Below are 23014 nucleotides of genomic sequence, written 5' to 3' on the forward strand. Positions count from 1 at the left end.
CGTTGGGCGCTTTAGGTGGCGATTTCTGCATTACTAACCCAGCCTGTCCCGACATTGGGAGTACTTTTAGGTTAGACAGTGTAGAGTAAATTTTCAAACTCCTTTGCCTGCCTTTTATAGGCTTCTGGTGGAACAAAGCTCCTCATTTGTATCATTAGGTGACCCGAGATTGTGACCCTTTGTGCATAAGAGGAAATGTTCTCTTATCATTCTGCCTCTGGAGTGTTCCATTAGGCATATCGTGTGAAAGATGTATTTACATTAGTGGGCTGCATGGTAGCGCAGCATTAAACTAAATGACTGGATGAAACACAACCAAACAGAACAAGTGAAAGCATTTGGCTGGGAAAGGAGTAGGATGTGGGAAAATGTCTTATTACTGACTGGCCATGAAAAAAGAATTAAGCAAACTCAAGGTTAGTGCATATTCATTCGAAATTTATTAACCATTTCAGAAAGCATTTTTATCCAAAAAGTTGATGTAAAAGCTAACAGAAGTGAATATAATGGCTGGATGCCACATTGAGATGAGAACACATGCGCTGTGAGTTGGGAATTTTCTGTACATCAGTGACAGTCACAAGAAAGGGAATACAAAGGCTCATCAGAAAGGGTAGGCAACCATTCTGAGTAAGGAACAAATAAAAACAAAAAAAAATGGGCTTCAAACAACTGGGAAGCTACAAATTCTTCCAACCACAACCATCTCAAAGATATCAAAGTAAAAAGGAAAATCCATCAATAATTGTCTCAGTTACATGCTGATAAACTGAAGTCATCTCACTGCTAGAGTCAATAACAGGACAGATTGTAGATTGGGGATTCAGAGATCTTGATAAGCAGATCAGGAAAATCAAAGGGGTTCACAATTCGTTCACTTAACCTGGAAAAGAGAGATAAAGCAATGACGCAGATATTTATGATCAGGGTCTTTCAGATTTAATGTTTATTCAATGGCACACTTAGAGATTTCACAAAACATATTGTGCTGCTTGTCGTGAGAAAGATGTGATTATCCTCACCTTCACCAGAGTGACGGCAGCACTGTAGAAGATACTCAGGAAGAACAAGGTGATGAACGTGGAAGCAGTTGTCCAGATGTTGCTGTTATCATCCTCATAGTCTTCAATCCAAGTGCGATCTATTGAATCTATGAATATAAAGCCGAGAGAACGCATTTAGATTGTTTATTGATCCAGATCGATCTATCTGCATCTAAGTCATGTAATTAGAGACCATTACATCTTTATAAAGCAGTCAGGTATTTCTCAAATGTGACTCTTATCTATCTCTATTAGTGCATTATTGACTCTCAGCAAGAAATTACAAATACTAACTGCACATGTTCTTTCTTCATTGTCCATGTCAGAATGTTTTAAATTATTTTTCTTTTAATCTATTATTTAAGGATATTATTATTTGAGGAATGCTTATTATGAATGATTATTTTAATTATATCATTATATTTTAAATATAGGCTGTGACAGCACTTTAGTTGAAAATTGTGGCCATCGCTGAATAAAAGTTCAAATATGATTCTCATCTTTATGTATTGGTGACCAATTGCTTGGCAAATCGTAAATATAAGTGACACCACAGTTAGGACATTGCTTCATATTTTTGTTTGTAGGATCTGTATATTTAGGAATAAGTTTTTGTACATGTGTCCCTTAATTTATTTGATCCACTGCTTGGTGTGTTTGGTTTACCTTTAATGTTTGTGTATATGGTTATGAGAGTCTCTTACTTCACTCTTGCCCATGTTGGAGTCTGTGCATGAATAAACATATTCCTGTTCCTTTACTGCTGGTGTGCTCATGTGTTTGTGTACCTAAATTTTGGTCATTTCACATTGCGTAAGCATCATCACGCTAATATGCCACTTCATTGCTGCTTATGCTTATCTTGTAATGTCTTTGTGAGTGTTCACTTTTCATTAGTGCTATCTAAAATGTGTGCTTATGTGTCTGTTTCAGATCCTACCTACACTGGGTTATTTTCATGTTTATGCTGAATAAATGTTATCATACAATGTTATGTTTTGATGGATGTTTATATTTATATGATGATGTTTGCTTGTGTGGCAATCTTTCCCAAACCATCTCCTGAGAAGCTTGTTTGTGTTATTGTTTGCTGATGCTTGTGCCCATTATCCTTATTTAATAAACACCCCTCTATTTGTTAACCTATGCACTTGTGTGTCTGCATGTGAGACTCTGAATTTGTGTGTACGTGTGATAATGTCTATATGCTGATCAATGTGATTTAAAAATAACTAATTAAGCTGCCTCTGTCATCGTATGTTTGTGATTCTGAAAATGGGAAAATAATGATATTAATAATTATCTCTGTGCATTTACGTACCTGTGTGAGTTGACATGTGGGAGGACATTTTTCAAAATTTGTATCTGTGTGTTCATGCATGTATGTCTGTATGCATTGTGCTGTATGAACGTATATGTATTCATGCCCATTTGTGTGTTACCGTGTGTCTATGTTTCTCATGGTTATGTGTGAGTACCCCTGTTCATTTGTGCAAATGATTTTCATTCGGTGTATGTGAGTTTTTGTATGAGATTAGGTGAGTGTTCAAGTACTACTTGCATGTGTGGCTCTGTGCAAGTATGCGTGTGTGACATCTTATCTATATGCACATTTCAGTGTGCACATAAATATGTGTCTTTAGGTGAGAGCCCGTATATGTGTCATTACATGTGTATTTGCGATCATCTCTCTGTATCTGTTCTTATACCAGACTGCAATTTTTATTATTCTAATTTATTGTTCTAATTTTAATGGATTGCCCATAATTAGATTTGACTTTGGTGTTGTAGGAAACATTTCCCATCGTCGTGGCGAGATAAGCGTTTTATGAGCAACTCTTCTGTTGCAGTGATAGAATTTCTGTCTCTGAGAGAAAAGGCGTGAGTTCAAATCCCCACTGATAACATTTCTGAATATGTTTATTAGAAAATGTCTACTTGTGTTCTGTATGTGAAACAAAATGCTATCGGGTATTCAAATACCAGAATTGATCCCATATGCTCCAGAAAACTGAGACAAAACTATGGAATTCAAACCGGGACGATGCAAACAACAGTTTTGGATCATGGGAATCAATGTTAATCATTTGTTAACAGAGCCCAGCGTGTCCAATATGCTTCAAAGGTATTATTTTGCAGGGAAATGTTAAATCTTTGGACAGTAAGCAAGAAGCTGACTGTTCCTGTTAGTAACTGGGTTACATTACAGAGGACATCTACCATGAAAACTCTGCACAGGGATCATGAGGACAGACCATTCAACGTTCCCCTCCCCTCTGCTCCACTACAACTTATCTGTCGAGTCTCTTTGGTGTGAAAGTGAAGATACATTCTGTCATGCGCTGGTGCAAGATCCCTGGAAGTTCCCCAGAAACAAAGGTGACATTCAAACTGTTCTGCACTCTTTACAATTGGTATGTTCCAATCAAGTTTAATTTTAAAGTGTCTTAAATTTACATTTCCAATTGGTGCAATGTGGCAGTTTAAAACTGACCTGAATTTTGTAAGAATGTCCAATCGGGGGAATCAAGAACACCAAGTTCAAAACTCGTGCTCTACCCTTGACATAAAATGGACATTGTCAGATTTTGTCACAGAGGGATTTAGGATGGATAAGGTACTTGGTGGAATCCTGCAATGAGTGAGCTTTACTCTGTCTCTGACCCAGGGTGTATCTGAGCAGAGAACATTAACTGCACAAGACACTCGTCCTAGACCTGTTAATAATTCACTTTAACTACAGAGATGCAATGTAAGTCAGAGTGAGAAACAATTAATTCAGTATTTAACTCACAACTGGAAGAAAAAAAAACTTTATTACTTCTGTTGAATTATTAAATGCAACTTTGAGATTTTTATTGACATGAATTAACAGTGTCCATTAGTGCAAGTGAAATGTTTACGAAACTCGGTTTACCACTGGATTTATCGACTGTTCTGTTGATGATCTTCAGTGGAATCGCTTCATGTCCCACCACACAGGAGTAAGAAGCACCGCTGGCCCACTCCTCCGCTGTAATGGATAACAGGCTGTACATGAAGAAGGAGATGTTGTCACTCTCCGCCATCACCTCGGTGTTCTTGTAGTTACTGGGATTCACCGGCTTGTCATTGTTTGTCCACTTGACGAAGATCTCTCGGGGGGAGAAACCTCTCACTAAACAGGTGAGGGAGAGAAACCTCTGAGCGGAGATTTCTTCTGTTGGTGGCAGGAGGACCGACACTGATGGCTCCAGCGGATTAATCACTGCAGAATATTTGAGACAAATATAAATCAACCAAAAAATCCTGAACCAATATCACAATTTCACTAAATATTAAAATACGCCATGTTTAATTTGGGATTTATTCACTTCTGTTTACTAAAGGAGCAGAATGGTACACATTCTGTCCAGTAAAAAAGGTCGAGTTTAATGTGAAAGTTGCCTCCATGTTTCCAGCCCACAACAAGGACATTCTGTCCAACTGTCATTGCTGATGGTGACGTCAAAACCCAGGCTCCTTCCCACTTTATCTGACTGAATCAGAATACAATATCCTTTGGTCCATCTTTTTCTTAATCAGCTACCTAGCTATCCTGCCTTCAGATGCATCATTAATCCTCCCAACGGTGTTTGGTCATTACCAAACAAAGCCTACCATTGATGTAACTGGATCTGGATTACACATGGGATCCTTTGTGCTTTAATCTCACCGCTCACCTTTCTCCTTGTGGATGGAGTCTCTCAGCGGAGTCGGTAGATTCTGATGGTATACCACACATTCAAAAGTAACGCCACTCAGCCAGGCTTCAGTAGAAATGTCTAATTTGCTGATCACGCTGTCGGGATTCTGTCCAGGCTGGTCAGCAATCTCTGTTTTCAGAGGCTTCTTTTCTTGTTTCCAGGTCACATTGACTCCAGAAGGAAGATTGGACACAACGCAGGTTAACGTCACCGTCGCCTCCAGTAAGACTTGTTCTACTGGCGGTGGGAGGATTTTAACGGTGTTAGGGTGGCACTCGGTATCTTCTATGAAACAAAAATCAAAGTCAATGAAAAATGCCCCTTTATGATACAAACAGCCAATCTTCAGATTCCTTCTTCACAGGGTGAAGACACCACCTTCAAAATGGCAACTCCAACTATTGCTGAAACGATGCTTACTATTGTTGATGCATTTTGATTTGTGAAAGCATTTGTGATTATCTATAACATACCCTGTGTAATTATTCCTAAAGAACACTGGCTTTGTAACAAGTGAAACCTGTGAAAAAAGTCAACTCATCGAAGATACCATCATGTAACCCATGGAATTACCTTTCTTTCAGAGTTTGTCTCTCACTTAAGACAATCTATTGATACTGTGACAAGAGTAATCTGAATATAATGAGTTCATTTCCATGTTCATAACCCTTAGGTGCAAATGCTGCTGGTCACGCTGACTGCCAAATCACAACCCAAATTTTGGACAAATTCCAATAAATAATAATTATTCTCTTTACAGAGTTCTATCGTGTTACAGGAGCGGTGAACAGCCATGGAAATTCTGTTCATTATATTTAATGATCAAAAATACTTTGCGTTATTGGTGTGATGTCATTCTCTAATTTATGTCATTGTTCCTCGTGAGCTGTGTTTGGAGTAGATTGGAAAACAAGACATTGAGTACAGTATTGGATATCGAGAAGGACACCCATCTCCTTAAGTCTTTCCCTCCATTCAGTTAGTTCATGACTGGTCTGTACTTTCACTTTATTTACTAAGGTGCATTTTTTAATTTCTTCATAGAGCAGGGGAGAAAAAAACAAACAAAAATGTCTTAAATTAATCTACAAACGCGATGGAAATGTACATTAGTTTTATAGACATCCGCTACTCACTGTGTAAACATTGCCACCCCAAACCAGGCTAAATCAGCCTGTCTCGAGTTCCTAGTTCATTCATCCCTATTGGAGTGTTCTTACCAGAATTTATTCTCCTGCCTCATCCACTAATTACAGAGAGCATCTTAAAGAATCTCAGTGAGATCACGTTTATCCCAGTTGATGTGATACCCACTTGGTCTGTGATCTGGTCCCATAAATGAAGTGAAAGAGCTCAGTACCAGATAAAAAATCGATGTCGTACAGTGTCCAAGGCCAACAGGTCATTCCTGAGCAGGGAATGAAGCACTGAACGCATTTTGATTTATTTTCAAGTAAGGGTCACTGCATATTTTAACCACGTCATTTTGAGACCACAACACCATAAGATAGAGGATCAGAATAAGGCTGTTCAGCCAATCCAGAGTTTAGATCAGAATGATGCTGGAAAAGCACAGCAGGTCAGGCAGCATCCGACGAGCAGGAAAATCGACATTTCGGGCTAAAGCCATTCTACTGTCTTCTCCCCATACTAAACAAGAGCCGATCGATCTCTGGCTTTAATACACACAATGGCCTGGCCTCCACAGCCCTCTGCAGCAACAAGTTCCACAGCCTCATCACCCTCTGGCTGAAGAAATTCCTCCCCATTTCAGTTCTAAACGGTGCCCCTTTGACCATGAGATTGTGCCCTTGGGTCCTAGTCTGGCCTACCAGTCAAAACATCTATCCCATGTTCACTCGACCTCAGTCTCTCAGTATTTTCTATGTTTCAGATATCTCTCCAATATTCCCCCTCCACCCCCAAACCTATCTTTGAAGCGGTTACCAGGCAAGGATTCAGCACTCTGAATGCCTTTCCCAGCATGGTCAGGCAACAAACTATTTAACAAAGCTCTCTGTCTATATATCTATCTTCAACACAGCGGAAACATGCTTTTCTGACTTGCCAAAATGTTGAATTATGAGCAATGCTAATGTAACACTCAAACTGAAATGAGATACGTGGCATGTTGGGAAACAAGAAGCTGTACCGTGCTGTTTACTATGCCTGATAAATTAGTGTGTTTGATTCACATCAGAGTTCAGAGTGATTTGTAGCTCTCTCAGTGTGTGTCTCTTACCCTGGAGTGCGGTGATGTTTTTACTTTGAGTGTTCTCTCCATGAGTGACCTGGCAGGTATAGACTGCGCTGTTGAACCATTCACCATAAGGGACCATCAGCCGACTCGTCACCGAGAAGTTGCCGTTCGCCTCACACACGGGAGACGTGAAGAAGCCAGAATCCAAGGGTCGGCCATTTTTCAACCAAATCACGGAGATTGACTTCGGATGGAAATCGATGATTGAACAGACGATGGTTGCAAATTTGCTGCTTGCGATTTCTTCACTGGAGCTCACAGTTAGGAGAAGAGTTGGTGAGAGAGGACCTGGACCTTTAGGAAACACATCGCATAAATTATCTGACGAATGTCATAACAAATACAATCAGTTCTCATATATCAAGGTTTCTTGTGGTTAATGGATACAAGAATCATAATTGTGCAGAGTGCTGGAGAAGCTGGGATCCACACAGAAAGATCAGCAGGACAATGTGAAAGGCTAAAATTATAGGACACAGCAAGGGAGTCAAGGAGACATAGAAACTATAGGCCGGTAACATCAGAAGGGAGATAGCAATGTTGGATGGTATTCGTTTTAATGACAGAGTCTGATGACCAAGACAGGTGAATTACCGGCATAAATGAGGAAATGACACGGTTGCTATCACGGAGACATATTGAGAGCGGGGCAGGAGTGGGCTATTCAATATTCCAGGATTGAGTGCCATCAGGCGAGACAGGGAAAGATGGAAAAGGATGGGGGCGGGGGTGTGGGGTACAGAATGTTGCTTCTGTCGCAATTCTGACAAGAGTATTTTAGGCTGTAAAGAGAAATGAAACCATGGATACCTCCTCGAACAAAGACAAATGGACAGTACTTCAAAACCAAAATACAGCAAACATAATTACTGTGAGAGCACGATAGACCTTACTGTAGGTCCAAAAGACCAAGTGCAGATACATGGGCAAATTTCAGAGAAATGTAAATTAAATAGGGGAATGAGAAAAGAGGTTTTTAACTTCCTCACCATAGGCTTGGATCTTCATTTTGTCAAAAATTTAGAGGGAGCAGAATTCTGAAAATGCCCCCAGGAGAATATTTTAACAAAGAATGTGTTTAATACTGAGAATTTTAATCCAGACCTTGAAAGAGAGGGGTGAACCTGGACTTTCCTTTCGGGAATGAAGTCGACCCAGTGGGTAAAACCTCAATGGTGGAGCAATTTGCAGAGAGTGATCGTAAATCAGTTGGATTTCAGATTGTACTGCAAAGGAATAGAAATTGGCCCAACGTTCTGAAAAGGGGAAGGACAATTTTAGTAAGATCAGGGAATGACTTGACCAGAGTGGACTGGAAGCTGACACTTATTGGTAAATCTGAGTCACAGCAGTGTGACACATTTAAGAAAGAGATAGGAAAATCACAGGAAGGACATTTCCCAGGAAGCCACTGCATGGGATCAAGAATGCAGTGGGCTCTGGACACCAAAAGGGATGGAGGGTGAGATAAAGAGAAACAAGGGAGGCTTCCGGTCTATACTGAAATCCCAAAACAATAGAAATTAGTATGGAATACAGAACGTGCAAGGGGGAGTTTGAAAGACAAAGGAATTAGAAGAGCAAAAGGGACCATGAGAAAATAATAGCAGTCAAAATAAAGGAAAATATTTTTAAAAGTTACAGGCTCATTCATAATAAAAGAATTATTCGGTAAACAGTAATGCCCATTAAGTGTTATTATTGGAGTGGAGCCGGAGGATTAGGTTGTGGCCAAAGCGAACGTGTTGTGTCAGTGTTCACTAGTAAGAGGGACAATGTGGGGACAGAAAACATGGAGGGGTGTTGTGATGTAGTTTGCAGAAATTAGGACACAGGACGTGATGTTCTGTGTTGTCTTGCTGAATGAAAAGTGTTTATATTTCCAGGGCAGATGAAAAGTATACCGAGCTGTTGAGCGATGCAAAGGATGAAATAGTTGGGTCACTGACAATAATTTAGAATTCCTGTCTGGCCACAGCAGTTGTGCCAAGTGAGTGTAGATCAGCCAACGTTGCACTGTTATGCAGGACGAAGGAAAGCATAAATAATGAAAACACAGATCTGTCAAGCTAGTCTCAGTGGTAAGGAAACTATTGAGAAGTGAAATTAGTCTTCATTTGGAAGATAAATCAACAATTTTCAGCACGGTTTTATTGAGAGGAAGTCATGTGTAACAATTTGATCGTAGTTTTCAGAGAGATAACTCGATGTCCAGATGACAGCAATAATCAGAGTCAATGGGATCCGAGTTAATTTGACAGATTGGATCTAGAACTGGCTGAGTGGTGTTGAGCAGGGGATAATAGTCATCGGGTGTCTGCGTGACTGGAAATCTATGTCTCCTGGTGTTCTGTAGGGATTGGTGTTAATTTCCTTGCTATTTCTCTTACATACCAATGATTAAGACTCAAATTTAGGAGGATTAACCAGTGAATTCACAGGTGAAATGAAAGCTGTAATGTTGGTAAGTCATGAACATAGATTGCAGGAGGATATAAAAGGGTTGGTTGTATGTGAAGAGAAGTTGCAAATGGAAATTATTCTCGATAAATGTAAGGTGATGTAATTCGGCAGAAGAATCTGTGAGGTATGACGTTTTGAACGGTGGAACCCTGGAAAGGACTGAGGATCTTTGGTGCATGTACCCACCGATCCCCTATAGTACTGTGTCGTCTGGATAAAGAGGCTAAGAAAGTGGGAGGATATTTGCTTTTATGAGCCGAGACATTGACAATGAAGAGTAGGGAGATGTTACTGGAACTTAAGAGAATACTGGTTAGGCCATACTGAAGCGTTGTGTGCATGTTATCGAAGGAATATGATTACACTGAAGGCAGTATTGATGAGATTTGCCAGGATCTTGCCTGGGTTGGAGGGTTTTAGTTATGAAACTAGTTTAGATAGACAGGGGTTTTCCTTGGAGCAGAGGAGAATTAGGGAGAAGATTATCATGATGTCTCGAATTATTTTAGGCATAGACAGGGTCAACTGGATGAAACCTTTCCCCTTGATGGATTGATCAATGCCTCAGAGGCACAGGGTGAAGGTAAGGCCAGGAGGTTCCAAGTGGACCTCAGGGGAAAACCAAATCAAACAGAGGGTGGTGTTAGCCTGGAGCTCAGCACCTATAAGTCATGTAGGGACTGAGCCCCTCATAATAAGTATGAAGTATTAAGATGCATCCTTGCAAGGGCAAGTCACACAAGGCAATGGATCATGTGCTGGCACATGAGACTGGAATAGTTAGGTGGCTGTTATTGATAGGCGTGAACTGGATGGATCAAAGGGCCTTTTTTCTGTGCTGTATAAGGTGATTCTGTGAAAACAGTTATAAATAATGCCTTCTTCATATTAATCCCAGATGCTCTGTTTATCTCAGTTCCCACAACACGTACCTGGACATGGCATTTCTTTGCTCTTGTGTGACCCGCTGTGTTGAACCTCACAGTAGATTTTGCTGGGGCAATCTGCCGCTGACCCGGGCAGGGTTAACTGGCTGCTAAGGGTGTAGGTTCCCTTCTTGTTTCTCACTGATGGGTAAGTCTTAAATCCAGTCGTGATTAGCTCCCCACCTTTCTTCCAGGTTACCTTGGAGACGTCAGGGGAATAGTCCATCGCCAAACAACCAAAGGTCGCAGAACCGGTGTCGTGCTCCTGACAGGAGGAGACCAGGCCATAAAGCGTGGGGGGAGATGGTGTCGCTACAATAGAATGACCAATTGAGCATGTTAGTTTCTGTTCATTTGACCTTATCAGTTACTCAAATATATCCTCAGCCATAAACGTTTGCCAGTATGCTCCCATTGAAGTCTACAGCATAACTGGGGTTTATTTTTGTTTCCTACCAGTTGCTGATCATGATCATTGGTTCCCTCTTTAGAAACATGCCCTTGACCTTGACCATTACCATATAATTTCGGAAAAAGAACATCCTGATCCCACCCCAGTAACTGTTTGAAGATCTCACCAACTGACACTTTCACTGGATTGCTGTGAAGAGCAGAGAAGTTTCACAAAATACAAACCAAGGAAATGCAATTCATCGAAATTCCACAGTGTGTGCAAACAGGCCATTTGGCCCAACAAGTCCACACCCACCCTCTGAAAAGTAACCCATCCAGACCCATTCCCCTACCCGATTATGCTACAGTTAACCCTGACTAATGCACCTAACCTCCCAAATCACTGAACACAACATTTGCAATTCCTCAGCTTGCACATTTTTGGACTGTGGGAGGAAACACACACAAACATGGGGAGAAAGTGCCACCTCCAAACAGACAGTCACCCGAGGCTGGAATGGAACCCGAGTCCCTATCACTGTGAGGCAGCAGTGCTAACCACGGAACCAGCGTGCTGCCCCACGAGGTACCGTGCTGCTGGAAATACCCAACAGCTGGCAGTATCCCCGGAGAGAAATCAGAGTGAATCATAGAACATAGAACATTACAGTGCAGTACAGGCCCTTCGGCCCTCGATGTTGCGCTGCCCTGTCATACTAATCTGAAGCCCATCCCACCTACACTATTCCATGTACATCTATATGCCTAGGTAAAAACAATGACTATAGATGCGGGAAACCAGATTCTGGATTCGTGGTGCTGAAAGAGCACAGTAGTTCAGGCAGCATCCAGGCCTGTCCAATGACGACTTAAATGCACTTAAACTTGGCGAATCTACTACTGTTGCAGGCAAAGCGTTCCATACCCTTACTGCTCAATGAGTAAAGAAACTACCTCTGACATCTGTCTTATACCTATCTCCCCTCACTTTAAAGTTGTGTCCCCTTGTGTTTGCTGTCCCCATACTTGGAAATCAGGTCCAGTGAGCCTTCCTCACTTATCAATGCAAGGCAGAATGTTCTCTCTGGGAGGAAGGTCACTGCAGCAGCAGCACAGGCAGGAGCTGAGCACTGGGACTGGGAGGAGGGCTGTCACGGCTGAACTCCTGCCAATTGTCTGGAAGTTGAAACATCTAATTTACAATTATCTGAAATCTGGAGGCCTCTGAAAAATGGAGGACCATTAAGGGTCAGAGACTTTGGAGTGTTACAGCTGAGTATTTACGTAAATATGATTTGATAAATGAACTGGTAATCTTTAACTTTCATAACTATCGAACTGACACACAGTTCACCACCAAACCTCATCTTTCAGACTAACCACTGCACTTACTCTGTCTAGACCTAAATTTCCACTCACATTGACAAACCCTACCCTGCTATACACCCATTCATGCCCGGAGCACACAACCTCTATCACACAAAACACACCCAAGGCAATCCATATTGGTAGTGTAGCTGAGCAGAGAGATCTCGGTGAACATGTACATAGATCCCTAAAAGTTGCCAGCCAGTTTGATAGAGTTGTTAAGAAGGTATACTTTGTGTTGGCTTTCATCGACAGAGGGACTGAGTCTCAGAACCACGAGGTTAGGCTGCAGCTGTACAAAACTCTAGTGTGGCCGCACTTGGGAGAATTGTGTACTGTTCTGGTCACCACATTATAGAAAGAATGTGGAAGCTTTCGAAGAGTTCAGAGGAGGTTTACCAGGATGTTGTTTGGTATGGCGGGAAGGTTTAATGAGGAAAGGATGAGGGTCTTGAGGCTGTTTTTGTTTGAGAGAAGAAGGTTGACAGGTGACTTAATTGAGACATAAAAGATAAACAGAGGGTGGACAGAGCAACTCTTTTTCCTTGAATAGTGATGGCTAGCAGGAGAGAACATAGATGACAGATGTCAGAGGTTGTTTCTTTACTCAGAGAGTAGTAGGGCCTGCAACAACAGTACACTCGCCAACTTTAAGGGCATTTAAAAGGTCATTGGATAAATATATGGATGAAAATGGAATAGTGTAGGTTAGATAGGCTTCAGATTGGTTCCACAGGTCAGCACAACATCGAGGGCTGAAGGGACTGTACTGCACTGTAATGTTCTATATTCTATATTCCAGATGGACATATGATCTCAATTCCTTTCACTCATTTACACTCCTGCCGCCCTGCACCTGGCCCATGGTGAATCTGGCCCTGACTGGACCTGGCACCATCATTTTCACAACCTCTGACAAAAGCCCACTACCCAAGACATGACCTCAGCCCTTGATCACTGACCTCTCATCTTACCCAAGTCAACCTGTGTACATTGCATCCTAGCTCCTTTCGCATCTGTGCTTTACATCCTCCCATTTTGCCAGACTCCGAGCTTTGCATTTTGAAAACACATCCACCTGTCACTTCCTTACAGTGACCTTCCACCCCCGAAACATCCTGGCACTCTGCCCACCTCTACACTAACCAGCCTGGCATCCTGCCCACCTCTCCATAAACCTGCCTGGCAACGACAGACCTCGTGCATTTCAGCTCAAACTACCCCTCACCTACCAAGCACAATTCGAACAAATTATCCTGAGACCATTACCATTTGCCTTGATGCCACCTTGCCAGACAGAGTGCATGCAAGCTTACCCAGCAGCCAGCCAACACCTCACAGCCTACCAGCCCAAACTCTCCCACATGCCCAATCTAGCCCCTCACTTGCTCACCACCTTCCAACTTTGAGCCTACTCCAACATAAAGTCAGTGAGTCATAAAGTCGTACAGCACAGAAATAGTTCCTTTGGTCCAGCCCATCCATGCTGACCAGAGTTCCCAAATTAAACTAATTCCACTTGCCTTCCTTTGGCCCATATCCATCCAGATCGATCCAGTTCCTGTAGCTGTTCAAATGTCTTCTAAATGTTGGACCTATCTCTGCATTTACCACTTCCTCTGGCAGTTCATTCCAATGTTTTGGACAGTTACAACATGTACCCTTAACTCCTGCACTCAGTGCTCCGACCAATGAAGGTACATGTGCCAAACACCTTCAACACACTAGCTACTTGAGACAACGCTTTCAAGAATCTATGAGTCTGAACCCTCAGGGTCCTGTGTTTAACATCACTATCCAGTGCCCTACCATTAACTCTGTAAGAATCTATGAGTCTGAACCCTCAGGGTCCTGTGTTTAACATCACTATCCAGTGCCCTACCATTAACTCTGTAAGAATCTATGAGTCTGAATCCTCAGAGTCCTGTGTTTAACATCACTATCCAGTGCCCTACCATTAACTCTGTAAGAATCTATGAGTCTGAACCCTCAGGGCCCTGTGTTTAACATCACTACCCAGTGCCCTACCATTAACTCTGTAAGAATCTATGAGTCTGGACCCTCAGGGTCCTGTGTTTAACATCACTACCCAGTTCCCTACATTTAACTCTGTAAGTTGTGACCTGACTTATCTTCTCAAAAAGCAACACGTCGTATTCATTTAAATTAAACTCCATCTGCCACTCCTCAGCCCATTGGCCCAGCTGATCAAGATCTCATTGTGCGTTTAGATGACTTTCACTGCCAATTATACCACCAATGTTGGCATTACATGCAAACTTACAAACCTACAAACGATGTCCCATTCATTGATTTCATGGCTTTCAACCAATATTGTAGCCTGTTTCCCTTTCTCCCACATACCTGTAGCATTTTTTTTAAGAATTGAAGGAATCTATCTCCTTATTGAAATCATTTAATGTATTGTCCTCAATCAGTTTCTGTGGTGGAGAATTCCAAAGGTTCACGATTCTTTTGCTGAACACTAAACAATCAGGTTCAATGTTATCGGTGTGTTGGGAAGACTGGTGAGCAGCAAGATTAATGAGGGGCCGAGGGGCCTTCTTCAGCTTCCATTTTGCATGTCCCTTCGGCAGCATGTTCCAAAATTGTGATCCTTGAGGATAAGGGCGCACATGCATGTAAATGCTTCTCCTGAAAGCTTTCCTCCAAATCAGACTTCAACTTGACTCTCAACTATTTCCCTGCCCGTTTCCTCTTCCTCAATCACAGCCATGGGACTCACTTCCTACCAGCGCTGTGAATGTGCTAATACCACACAAACTTCAGCAATTCAAATAGACTGATGATAACTGGTTTCTCAAGGCAATATAAAAAGTCTGACACTTCCACACCTGTCTAGAGATTCAAACAACCACTGGAAGAATTGAAAATTATTTGAGGCCCTTGTGTCTCTACACAAGATGACATGGTTTCCTTTTGTGTGATTTGACTGTGTTTTCACTGAATGAACAGAGCTATTTCTTAATCATATAATAGGAATGAAGCTTCCCTCATTTTTAGCAAGGCAATCACACATTATATTTCTTTCTTCCAGGGAAGTATAGTGTTAAATTAATGAAATGTGATAATTGGGATGTTTCAATTGGAAATCGTCAGAGATTTAAAGTTTACTTTCATGAGCAATTAATTCCAGCCTCATTGTGTCACAGTACTCACAGGAATGTCTCCCTTTGTTATGGGCAGTCAAATCAATAAATCTGGGATAGTTTTTGCTTGTTAATCAAAGGTGCTAAAGAGTTTTAGCCAAAGGGAGACCTGTGGATTTAGCTCACAGATGCTCCATGATCTAAGTAAGTGGTGGAACAGCTCGAGGGGCTGAGTGGCCTCTTCTTGCCCCCACCTTCCTATCATTGTGTCATTCATTAAGCTAGCACTGGTGGTGAACACTTTTTATTAAAATATTTCAACAAATTAATTGTTTCACACATGCTTTAAAAAAAACTTCTGTTGATTATTTGTAACGGGATCATTGACATTCTCTATTTGAGTGATCAAAATAACTTCCACCCAATTACAGCAGCCACTGCACTCTGGAGTGTGTTGTCACTTCATAATAGTTTCTTGTGAAACTACAGCTCGAGATCAGGGTGCTCAAATTCAATGCTTCTCTGATATTTAATATCTCTGAACATTCACAATTTGGTCAAATGCATCTTCTCTCCGAAGAATGTGTTTAATCGAGCAGAACTTTTTTCAATGAAACAACAAATTTTAAATGCTAGAAAACCAAAATAAAAGACAGAAATTTCTGAAGAAACTCAGCAGGTCTAGCAGCTCCTGTGGAGAGAAGGCAAGGTTAACCTTTCGGACCCAGAGGTCCCCTCTTCACCAAATTGTTTTCATGTTTTTGACACAAGAGCTCACACGTGTTGAGATAAACAGTGATTACGTTGGCTTGACTCCTGTTGGAAAAAGAATTCTTAGCAGAGGGACTGGATGGTCTGAGATAGCAAATGAAGACCAACTGAAAAGCTATCTCCATCTGCTGCAAGTGTTGGATTCAGCGGAACCCCCACCGTACTGAACAATCAAATTCAGCGACAGCACTGGTTTAATATAAAGTAAAACAGCCTAAGCATAATCTCGTCAAATATGCTTCGAAAATGATTCATATTGGTTTAGTTATAAATGATATTGTTAGAACAGCAAGTCAAAAGCTGGGATTTCTTTGAACACTTACTCCATTAACCCCATCTAGCAATGCCCAAAAGCTTGTGAACAAATATTGATCTGGAAAAAGCTGCTTACCACCAACATTCTGTTTAATATCTAAGAGACACAAGTCAGGACAGCGATTGAATAGATTTCACTGGCCTCTGTGAGTGGAATTCCAACAAACACCCAAATATTTCAATCTGCTTTCCTGCACTGAAGTAACCTGATAAGAGATGGTGTTACATACCTCTCTAACAGGTTGTAAGTGAACACAGGCCACCTGGCACAGAATCAGGGACACTACTACAACATCACAACAGACCTGAACACAATGAGCTTGACACTATCACGGAGAACACAGCCCATCTGTTTTGACAGTACATAAACACCTTTATTAACACCTTCCAACAACCAGGGATTGTTCGAGAACGTTTGTACAATGAAAGTAACATTTCAACATTTATCCAAGAATACTTTGACAGCAGCTCCAAATTGTTCAAACTCTATGGGAACTACAGAGGAATAAACTAGGAATTGCATTGCCATCAATTCACTGTCACTGGATTCCAACTTCGAACTTCCTTCCTCTTTCCCCTGTGAATGTTGCTGCACCAAACCGTCTACTTAGTTTGAAAAAGATTAAAATGTTTTGTAGAGTAATATAACCATTGCCAGTGACATTAAAAGCTGATAATAGGTTTTCAAATAATAAGATGCAAAAATATTCTGATTCTACATTGTGCCACGAAACAAGTCCTGCATAACTGAGGGCACAAAGAAAATATACAGCATATTTCCCTCTGCCTCACTCAATCAAATATCTCTTGTTGCCAACAAACAATTTCAAAACTCTTGCTATCTGCCTTTTGTTTCTGAAACGTTCATTCTGATTGGAACAACTTAGTCAGGGCTCTCAATTCTGAGACACCTAATCGAGTATTGTATTTCTGGCCGATAAAAGTGGTTTTGAAGCGCGAGATGAAATTGAACTGTCTGAGATTCAGGTATCCGAACTGGACAATTTACAAATGGTCAGGACCATTGACAAGTTAGTCAGAGATAGCACTGAAACAAACTGTACAACAGACTTAATCCCGGAGGATACATTGCTCAACTCCTCACATCAAATATATTCACTGTAATTGAACATTCATCAGAGGAACTAACCAGAGGACTAATGCACTGCATAAAGTCAATACTGCATTCCAGTGTGGAAAGCATTTCTGTTGAAGGAATTAGGGCTAGGTCATTTTCTTGTTAACTGTTTTTAATGAACAAAAATGTTTAAAAAGGTATGAATTGAAAACATGCTTCTGTCTGGAGTTGCCCACTTTAACGGATGTCTAAGTAAATGTGGACACTGCTGCCTCACAGATCCAGGTACCCAGGCTCGGTTCCAGCCTCGGGTGACTGCCTATGTGGAGTTTACACAATCTGTGTCTGTGTGGGTTTCCTCCCACAATCCAAAGATGTGCATGTCAGGTGAACTGGTCATGCTACATTGTCCATAGTGTTAGGTTCATTAGTCAGGGGTAAATATAGGGTAGCGCAATGGGTCTGGGTAGGTTACTCTTCAGAGTGTCGGTGTGGACTTGTTGGGCCAAATGGCCCGATACATACTGCAGGAAATCTAATCTAAATGATTGTCACACTTAACTAATGTGAGCAGATTCCTTCCGATCACTACATTGCAATAAATCGGTCAAGTATATTAATTAAAATAAATATTACTCTATTTTCAGTGTCTGAATAAACAATGTGCTCTGTTATCCTCTAGTTCATGCCTTCTGCAAATTTGTGAACTCTGCATACGTCTGAACACATCGATGTAAAATGAATTCTCTGCATTTGCAGCAAGTACTCCCATGGTTTTAAGAATAGAGTTCTTACAGTATGGAAACAGGCCATTTGGCCCAACAATTCCACACTGACCCTCTGAACAGTAAGTAGCCCACCCAGATCCATTCCCCCTAATTTATATTTACCCCTGACTAATGCACTCTAACCTAGACATCCCTGAACACTACGGCTGTGCTAAATTGAACAACCACCTGACTTGCCCATCTTCTGGACTGTCGTAGAAAACCAGAGCGCCCGAAGGAAACCCACGCAGACACAGGGAGAATGTACAAACTCTACACAGGCAGTCACCAGAGGGTGGAATCGAATTTGGGACCCTGGAGCTGTGAGGCAGCAGTGCCAACCACTGAGCCACCATGCTGCCCTGTGAGTTCATGGGTGGATTATTTTAATTAATTCGAAATTTGGCCTTGGTCACATAATTCACTATAGCAGTTGTTTCCGAAAGAATGACTTCACTTGATATTTTGTTGTAAAATGTAACTATTTATTTAAAATGCACTGATTGGGAACACCTAAAACACTGTGCAGATTAAATAATTCAGTTAATGTTTTATTTTTATCCTGCAAATCCAGTTTAATCAGGGACATAACAATTAATTAACTCAAGTTACGCGTGAAACTGATCAAAGCAGTGAAACTGATCTGTTCTTCATAGAATTGTGCAGAATTTCCAAATGGTCTTTGCCAATGATCTTTTCCAGCCAGAAAAATATGTATGTAGTGTACAGCGGAATTGAAAGGTGTTTCTTGATCAATTATAACAGTCATGGCATTTTTGCTCAAGAGCAAGAACTATTGGAACATCAGACATTTGAAATTCTATTTCTATTTCTCTATGACTTGTAAACTGTTTAAAGACAGACCTTGCGATTGAACTAGATAGTGGACTTCTGAATTTGGATTGTAAAGCATGGATTAGATTAATCCTTCATTATTTATTTTAAGTAAAATGGCGCCCGAAGGTATCTGTTTTCCCTTCATTTCTAAAACCTTTGCGATTTGCCTTTCACTTAATAATAGGCTTTATGAAATTTCAACTCGCATGCCGATTGCATTGAATGAGGAACCTGGAGCGGTTCACTGTCACCAACCGTGTTAACATTGCAAAAACAATGTAGAAACCAGAAACGGTTTCCCAAATATAACACATTTAATGTTACCCAAGCACAGTCCTTCCTCAACAGATCAACGATCACCAGATCACAACACTGTGTTTGCGGCAGAACTAGCTCTGCAAACATTTTCAACAGAACCAAGAACATGATGTAACCTCACAAAAAAAAACAAATTGAAGTCTAACAAAACTACTCAGTATCAAGCAAACTAATGATTAAATTGAATAGAAATAACAAGTCATAACAGCAACCTTGTTTGTGAGGGAACTTAACACTTAAAGCTGTAACGTTTCTGGCAACAGTTTAACTTATTTCCAACCTGCACACCCTTCTTGATCATGACAATCCTGTGCAGCACACAGTAGAGCAGTTGAAGGCATATATTGATTAATCACTTCATGGTCAAAACAAAATTACTGAATGGACAAATATTACCACATTATAATTTTAAGTTAGTTTCAATTACATAATCTGATCAATTCTGCAGTTTCAGATTTTAGTCCCAAATGTTATTTTGAATGAGGCTACTCAAAACAAAATTCAGTTAGTTTACAATTAGAACTGAGTTTTTTTTTAAAAAGTCAATGCACTAAAAACTTATTTTTTTTCATGTCTCACTTTCGGGTTTCTGCCTTAAGTTGGTTTTCAGACCGTAACAAATGGATGTAATGTTTTCAATCAAGCAGAGAAAAATGTGTCATACAAGTTTAACAAATGCAGAAATGATTCATGAAAAACAAAAGAACTTCACAAATATTGGTAATGAACAGTAATCCAGAAAGTCAATCTCCTCACCAGAAAGAAAACACCAATTACAGAAAGCATGAAAACGCTGATCAATTTCACAAACTGAATAAGAATTCAATCAACTCAATTCAACAGAATCAAGGAAAATAAAATCAGAATCCAATCAACTCAAAACAACAGATTTGAATGAAACATAGTCAGAATCCAACCAATTCACTTCAACAGAATCAAATAAAACAATTTCAAAAACCAATCAACGCAATTCAACAAAACCAAGTAAAAACAAAGTCAGAATCCAATCAACACAGTTCAACCGAATCAACCAAAACCAAGCCAAACTCCAATCAACTCAATTCAAAAGAATCAAGTAAAACAAACTCAGAATCTAATCAACAGAATGAAATATAGCACCGCAAGAAAATTCTATGACAGTTTCTAACCTGCTTGTCATCAACTAATTAACAAAATACATGTGAAAATATAATCATGGTAAGAACATGTATTCAAGAAATGAATAATGATATTTTAGCATATTTTAATCATGTTTGGTAATATCTCGAACATCTTTGAATTCTTGCATTTGTTGTTGATAATAAAACTCACAGTCAGGGTGTCACTGACATTAAACATTATTTATAGCTGACTGATTAAGAGACATTAGGTGTTTCAAGTAACCCAGCCACACAGAATGCCCATCTGATCAAAAAAACAGAACACCAAGCAACTGACTCCATCATCACCATTGTAACTATTTGCTGAGTTTAACTGAAGACTATAATCAGTGTCAATAAAAATTAATCAGAACCAAACCAAACCCAGCACAGAATCTGAGTTTCATTTAATTCAGAAATTAGTCACACGAATAGAAAGTTTTTTAAAAAGTCACTAAGAAAGTTTAAAGTTCTTACCTGAAGTCACTGTCACCATGGTCCCTTGGCCCCAGTAGCCAAGATTGTCACAGTGTTACATTCTCTGGACTGGGTCACACAATAACTAGCTCTGAATAAAACAAATCAAAAATCTACCATCATTTTAAATGTTCAGAACCACAGGCAAAATAAAGTCACGATAAATCTTCATCACATAATTGCGCTAGTGAATTCTGATCATTCTTGATAAATTGTAATCCTGTTTTATACTTCACAGAGTAACACATGAGCTGATTCTCAAAATCCACAACTGGTGTATCGATAATTACCCAACACTTTTACAAATTAAATAGTGATACTGGCATTAAACCCCACAGAACTAATACTGCACTGTAGGTTAAAACGGTTTGTCGAAGTAATCACTGACTAGTTTCAAACAATGGAGGCTGAATAGGTTTTTGTCTTGATCATAATTGCAGTGTCTCTCCAGTTATATCACTGTGAGACACGTTGTGTCAAATACTATGACAGACTGTAAACTGTAAAATGCAGACAATTTGTTCACTTCCTGGAAAGCAGTGATTCAGACTCCTCTAAAAATGATTTGGTGCATTATTTCAGCTTTTACTCTTCATTGTATTTTGAAAGCTTGGAATAGTTTTCCAGGTTTGGACTGCATTTAACTTGACAATCAACACGACGAAGGTAGAAATAAATTATACATTTGTACAAACTAGCACTACTGGATTGCATGTAAATTGCATCTCACATTATTTCTCGCTCCTGCCACTGTAGAAGTCACCAACTTGAGATCAATCCTTGTCAGTGGTTATTGTATGAGGATGTCGCCGTGCACAACACTGTGACCCACTGGAGTATCACAATGATGGAGACCAGTACACTCATTATCTGTTCTTTACTCGAGGTCTCAATTTTCATTTGAAAGAGCCATTTCGTACTGATCATGTTTAGAATGAATGCCATAGTTGACATAACAATTAGCAGTGATTTCCTGAGCTGTCAGATATATTAAAACTAACATTTTGTCCGAGCATTTAATTGATGGAAGTGTTAGCAGTACATATGACATGCCCAAAACATTGTCCCATTGTGTCACCAGTTTGCTAGTTTAAATGGTACATTTCCTCTTTGATCGTTTTGTAAGAGGCAGCCTGAGGTCTGCTTCAGATCGCAGTTGGTATAATTGTATTTAAAACTCGTACTGACCGTCAGTTTATGATGGATTTGACAAAATATTCCCTCGAGCAGTTTTTGAACGGGTCCAGCCCTGGTTCCTCTCGCTGTGGTCTCCTGCACAGTAATAGATGGCGGTGTCTTCGATCTTCAGGTTCCCCATGTCCAACGCGAAAATGTTGTTTGAAGTGTCTTTGGACGCAGTAAATCGACCCTTAATCGCTGGTGCATAGTTATTGCTGTTTGAACTATAGTACCAAAGCAGCCACTCCAGACCCTGTCCGGGAACCTGTCGGACCCAGTACATGTCGGAGCTGCTAAGATCGAAGCCGCTGGTTTTACAGGTCAGTTTCAGGCTGCCTGCGGGACGGCCAGTCTCTGTCTCTGGCTGGGTCAACACAATCTCCGACTGGACACCTTTAAAAAGAAAACAAATAAACCATGAGCATTAATGCAGATTAAATGATGGCTGTGTCTTTTACATTCCTGCGGTAGACTAACATTGAGACAGTGACAAAGAGAGACTTGAACAAAAATCACTCACATGATAAGAAAGTCAGTAACAAACTGAGAAAAAGTGTCGACACAATCATTCTGATAACTTGTGGGAAACGGTTCTGTCAAGATCTTTCTAAACAGAGCCGACCCAGGAGTGTTAAATTACTGTCTAGTGCCCAGAATTTATATGGCCATCGGAAAGGGGCAGGCTGACAGCTTCCGCCTGTTGGTTTCCTGCTGGAGACTGAGACTGGATCCTGGTATCAGCTTGTACAGCCCGAACACATGGGCTCATGTATTTACATGAGGTTCTGCTTAAACATGGACACATACACATCTTGGGATATTTGTTTTGCTGAATAGCTTCTTTG

At 40.5% G+C, this 23014-nt stretch overlaps 1 long non-coding RNA gene and 2 gene segments (V, D, J or C); all 3 read right to left on the reverse strand.

The window, feature by feature from the left end:
• Positions 1-417: 417 nt before the first annotated feature.
• LOC140453308 (uncharacterized) lies at positions 418-1550 on the reverse strand. Its single transcript, XR_011952344.1, has 2 exons — positions 1023-1550; positions 418-883 (listed from the first exon to the last, which is right to left on the reverse strand). It is a non-coding gene; the product is annotated as an uncharacterized lncRNA (long non-coding RNA).
• A 2290-nt stretch (positions 1551-3840) lies between these two features.
• Positions 3841-21097, reverse strand: LOC140453716 (Ig heavy chain C region-like). The segment is given in 5 exon segments: positions 3841-4290; positions 4745-5053; positions 7011-7322; positions 10424-10729; positions 20991-21097. Coding segments are annotated over 5 exon segments (1338 nt in total).
• A 1073-nt stretch (positions 21098-22170) lies between these two features.
• On the reverse strand, positions 22171-22800 carry LOC140453717 (Ig heavy chain V region-like). The segment is given in 2 exon segments: positions 22171-22562; positions 22690-22800. Coding segments are annotated over 2 exon segments (426 nt in total).
• Positions 22801-23014: the final 214 nt, after the last annotated feature.

The sequence above is a fragment of the Chiloscyllium punctatum genome, chromosome 27 (assembly GCF_047496795.1).
Source record: "Chiloscyllium punctatum isolate Juve2018m chromosome 27, sChiPun1.3, whole genome shotgun sequence".
NCBI classification, from domain to species: domain Eukaryota; kingdom Metazoa; phylum Chordata; class Chondrichthyes; order Orectolobiformes; family Hemiscylliidae; genus Chiloscyllium; species Chiloscyllium punctatum.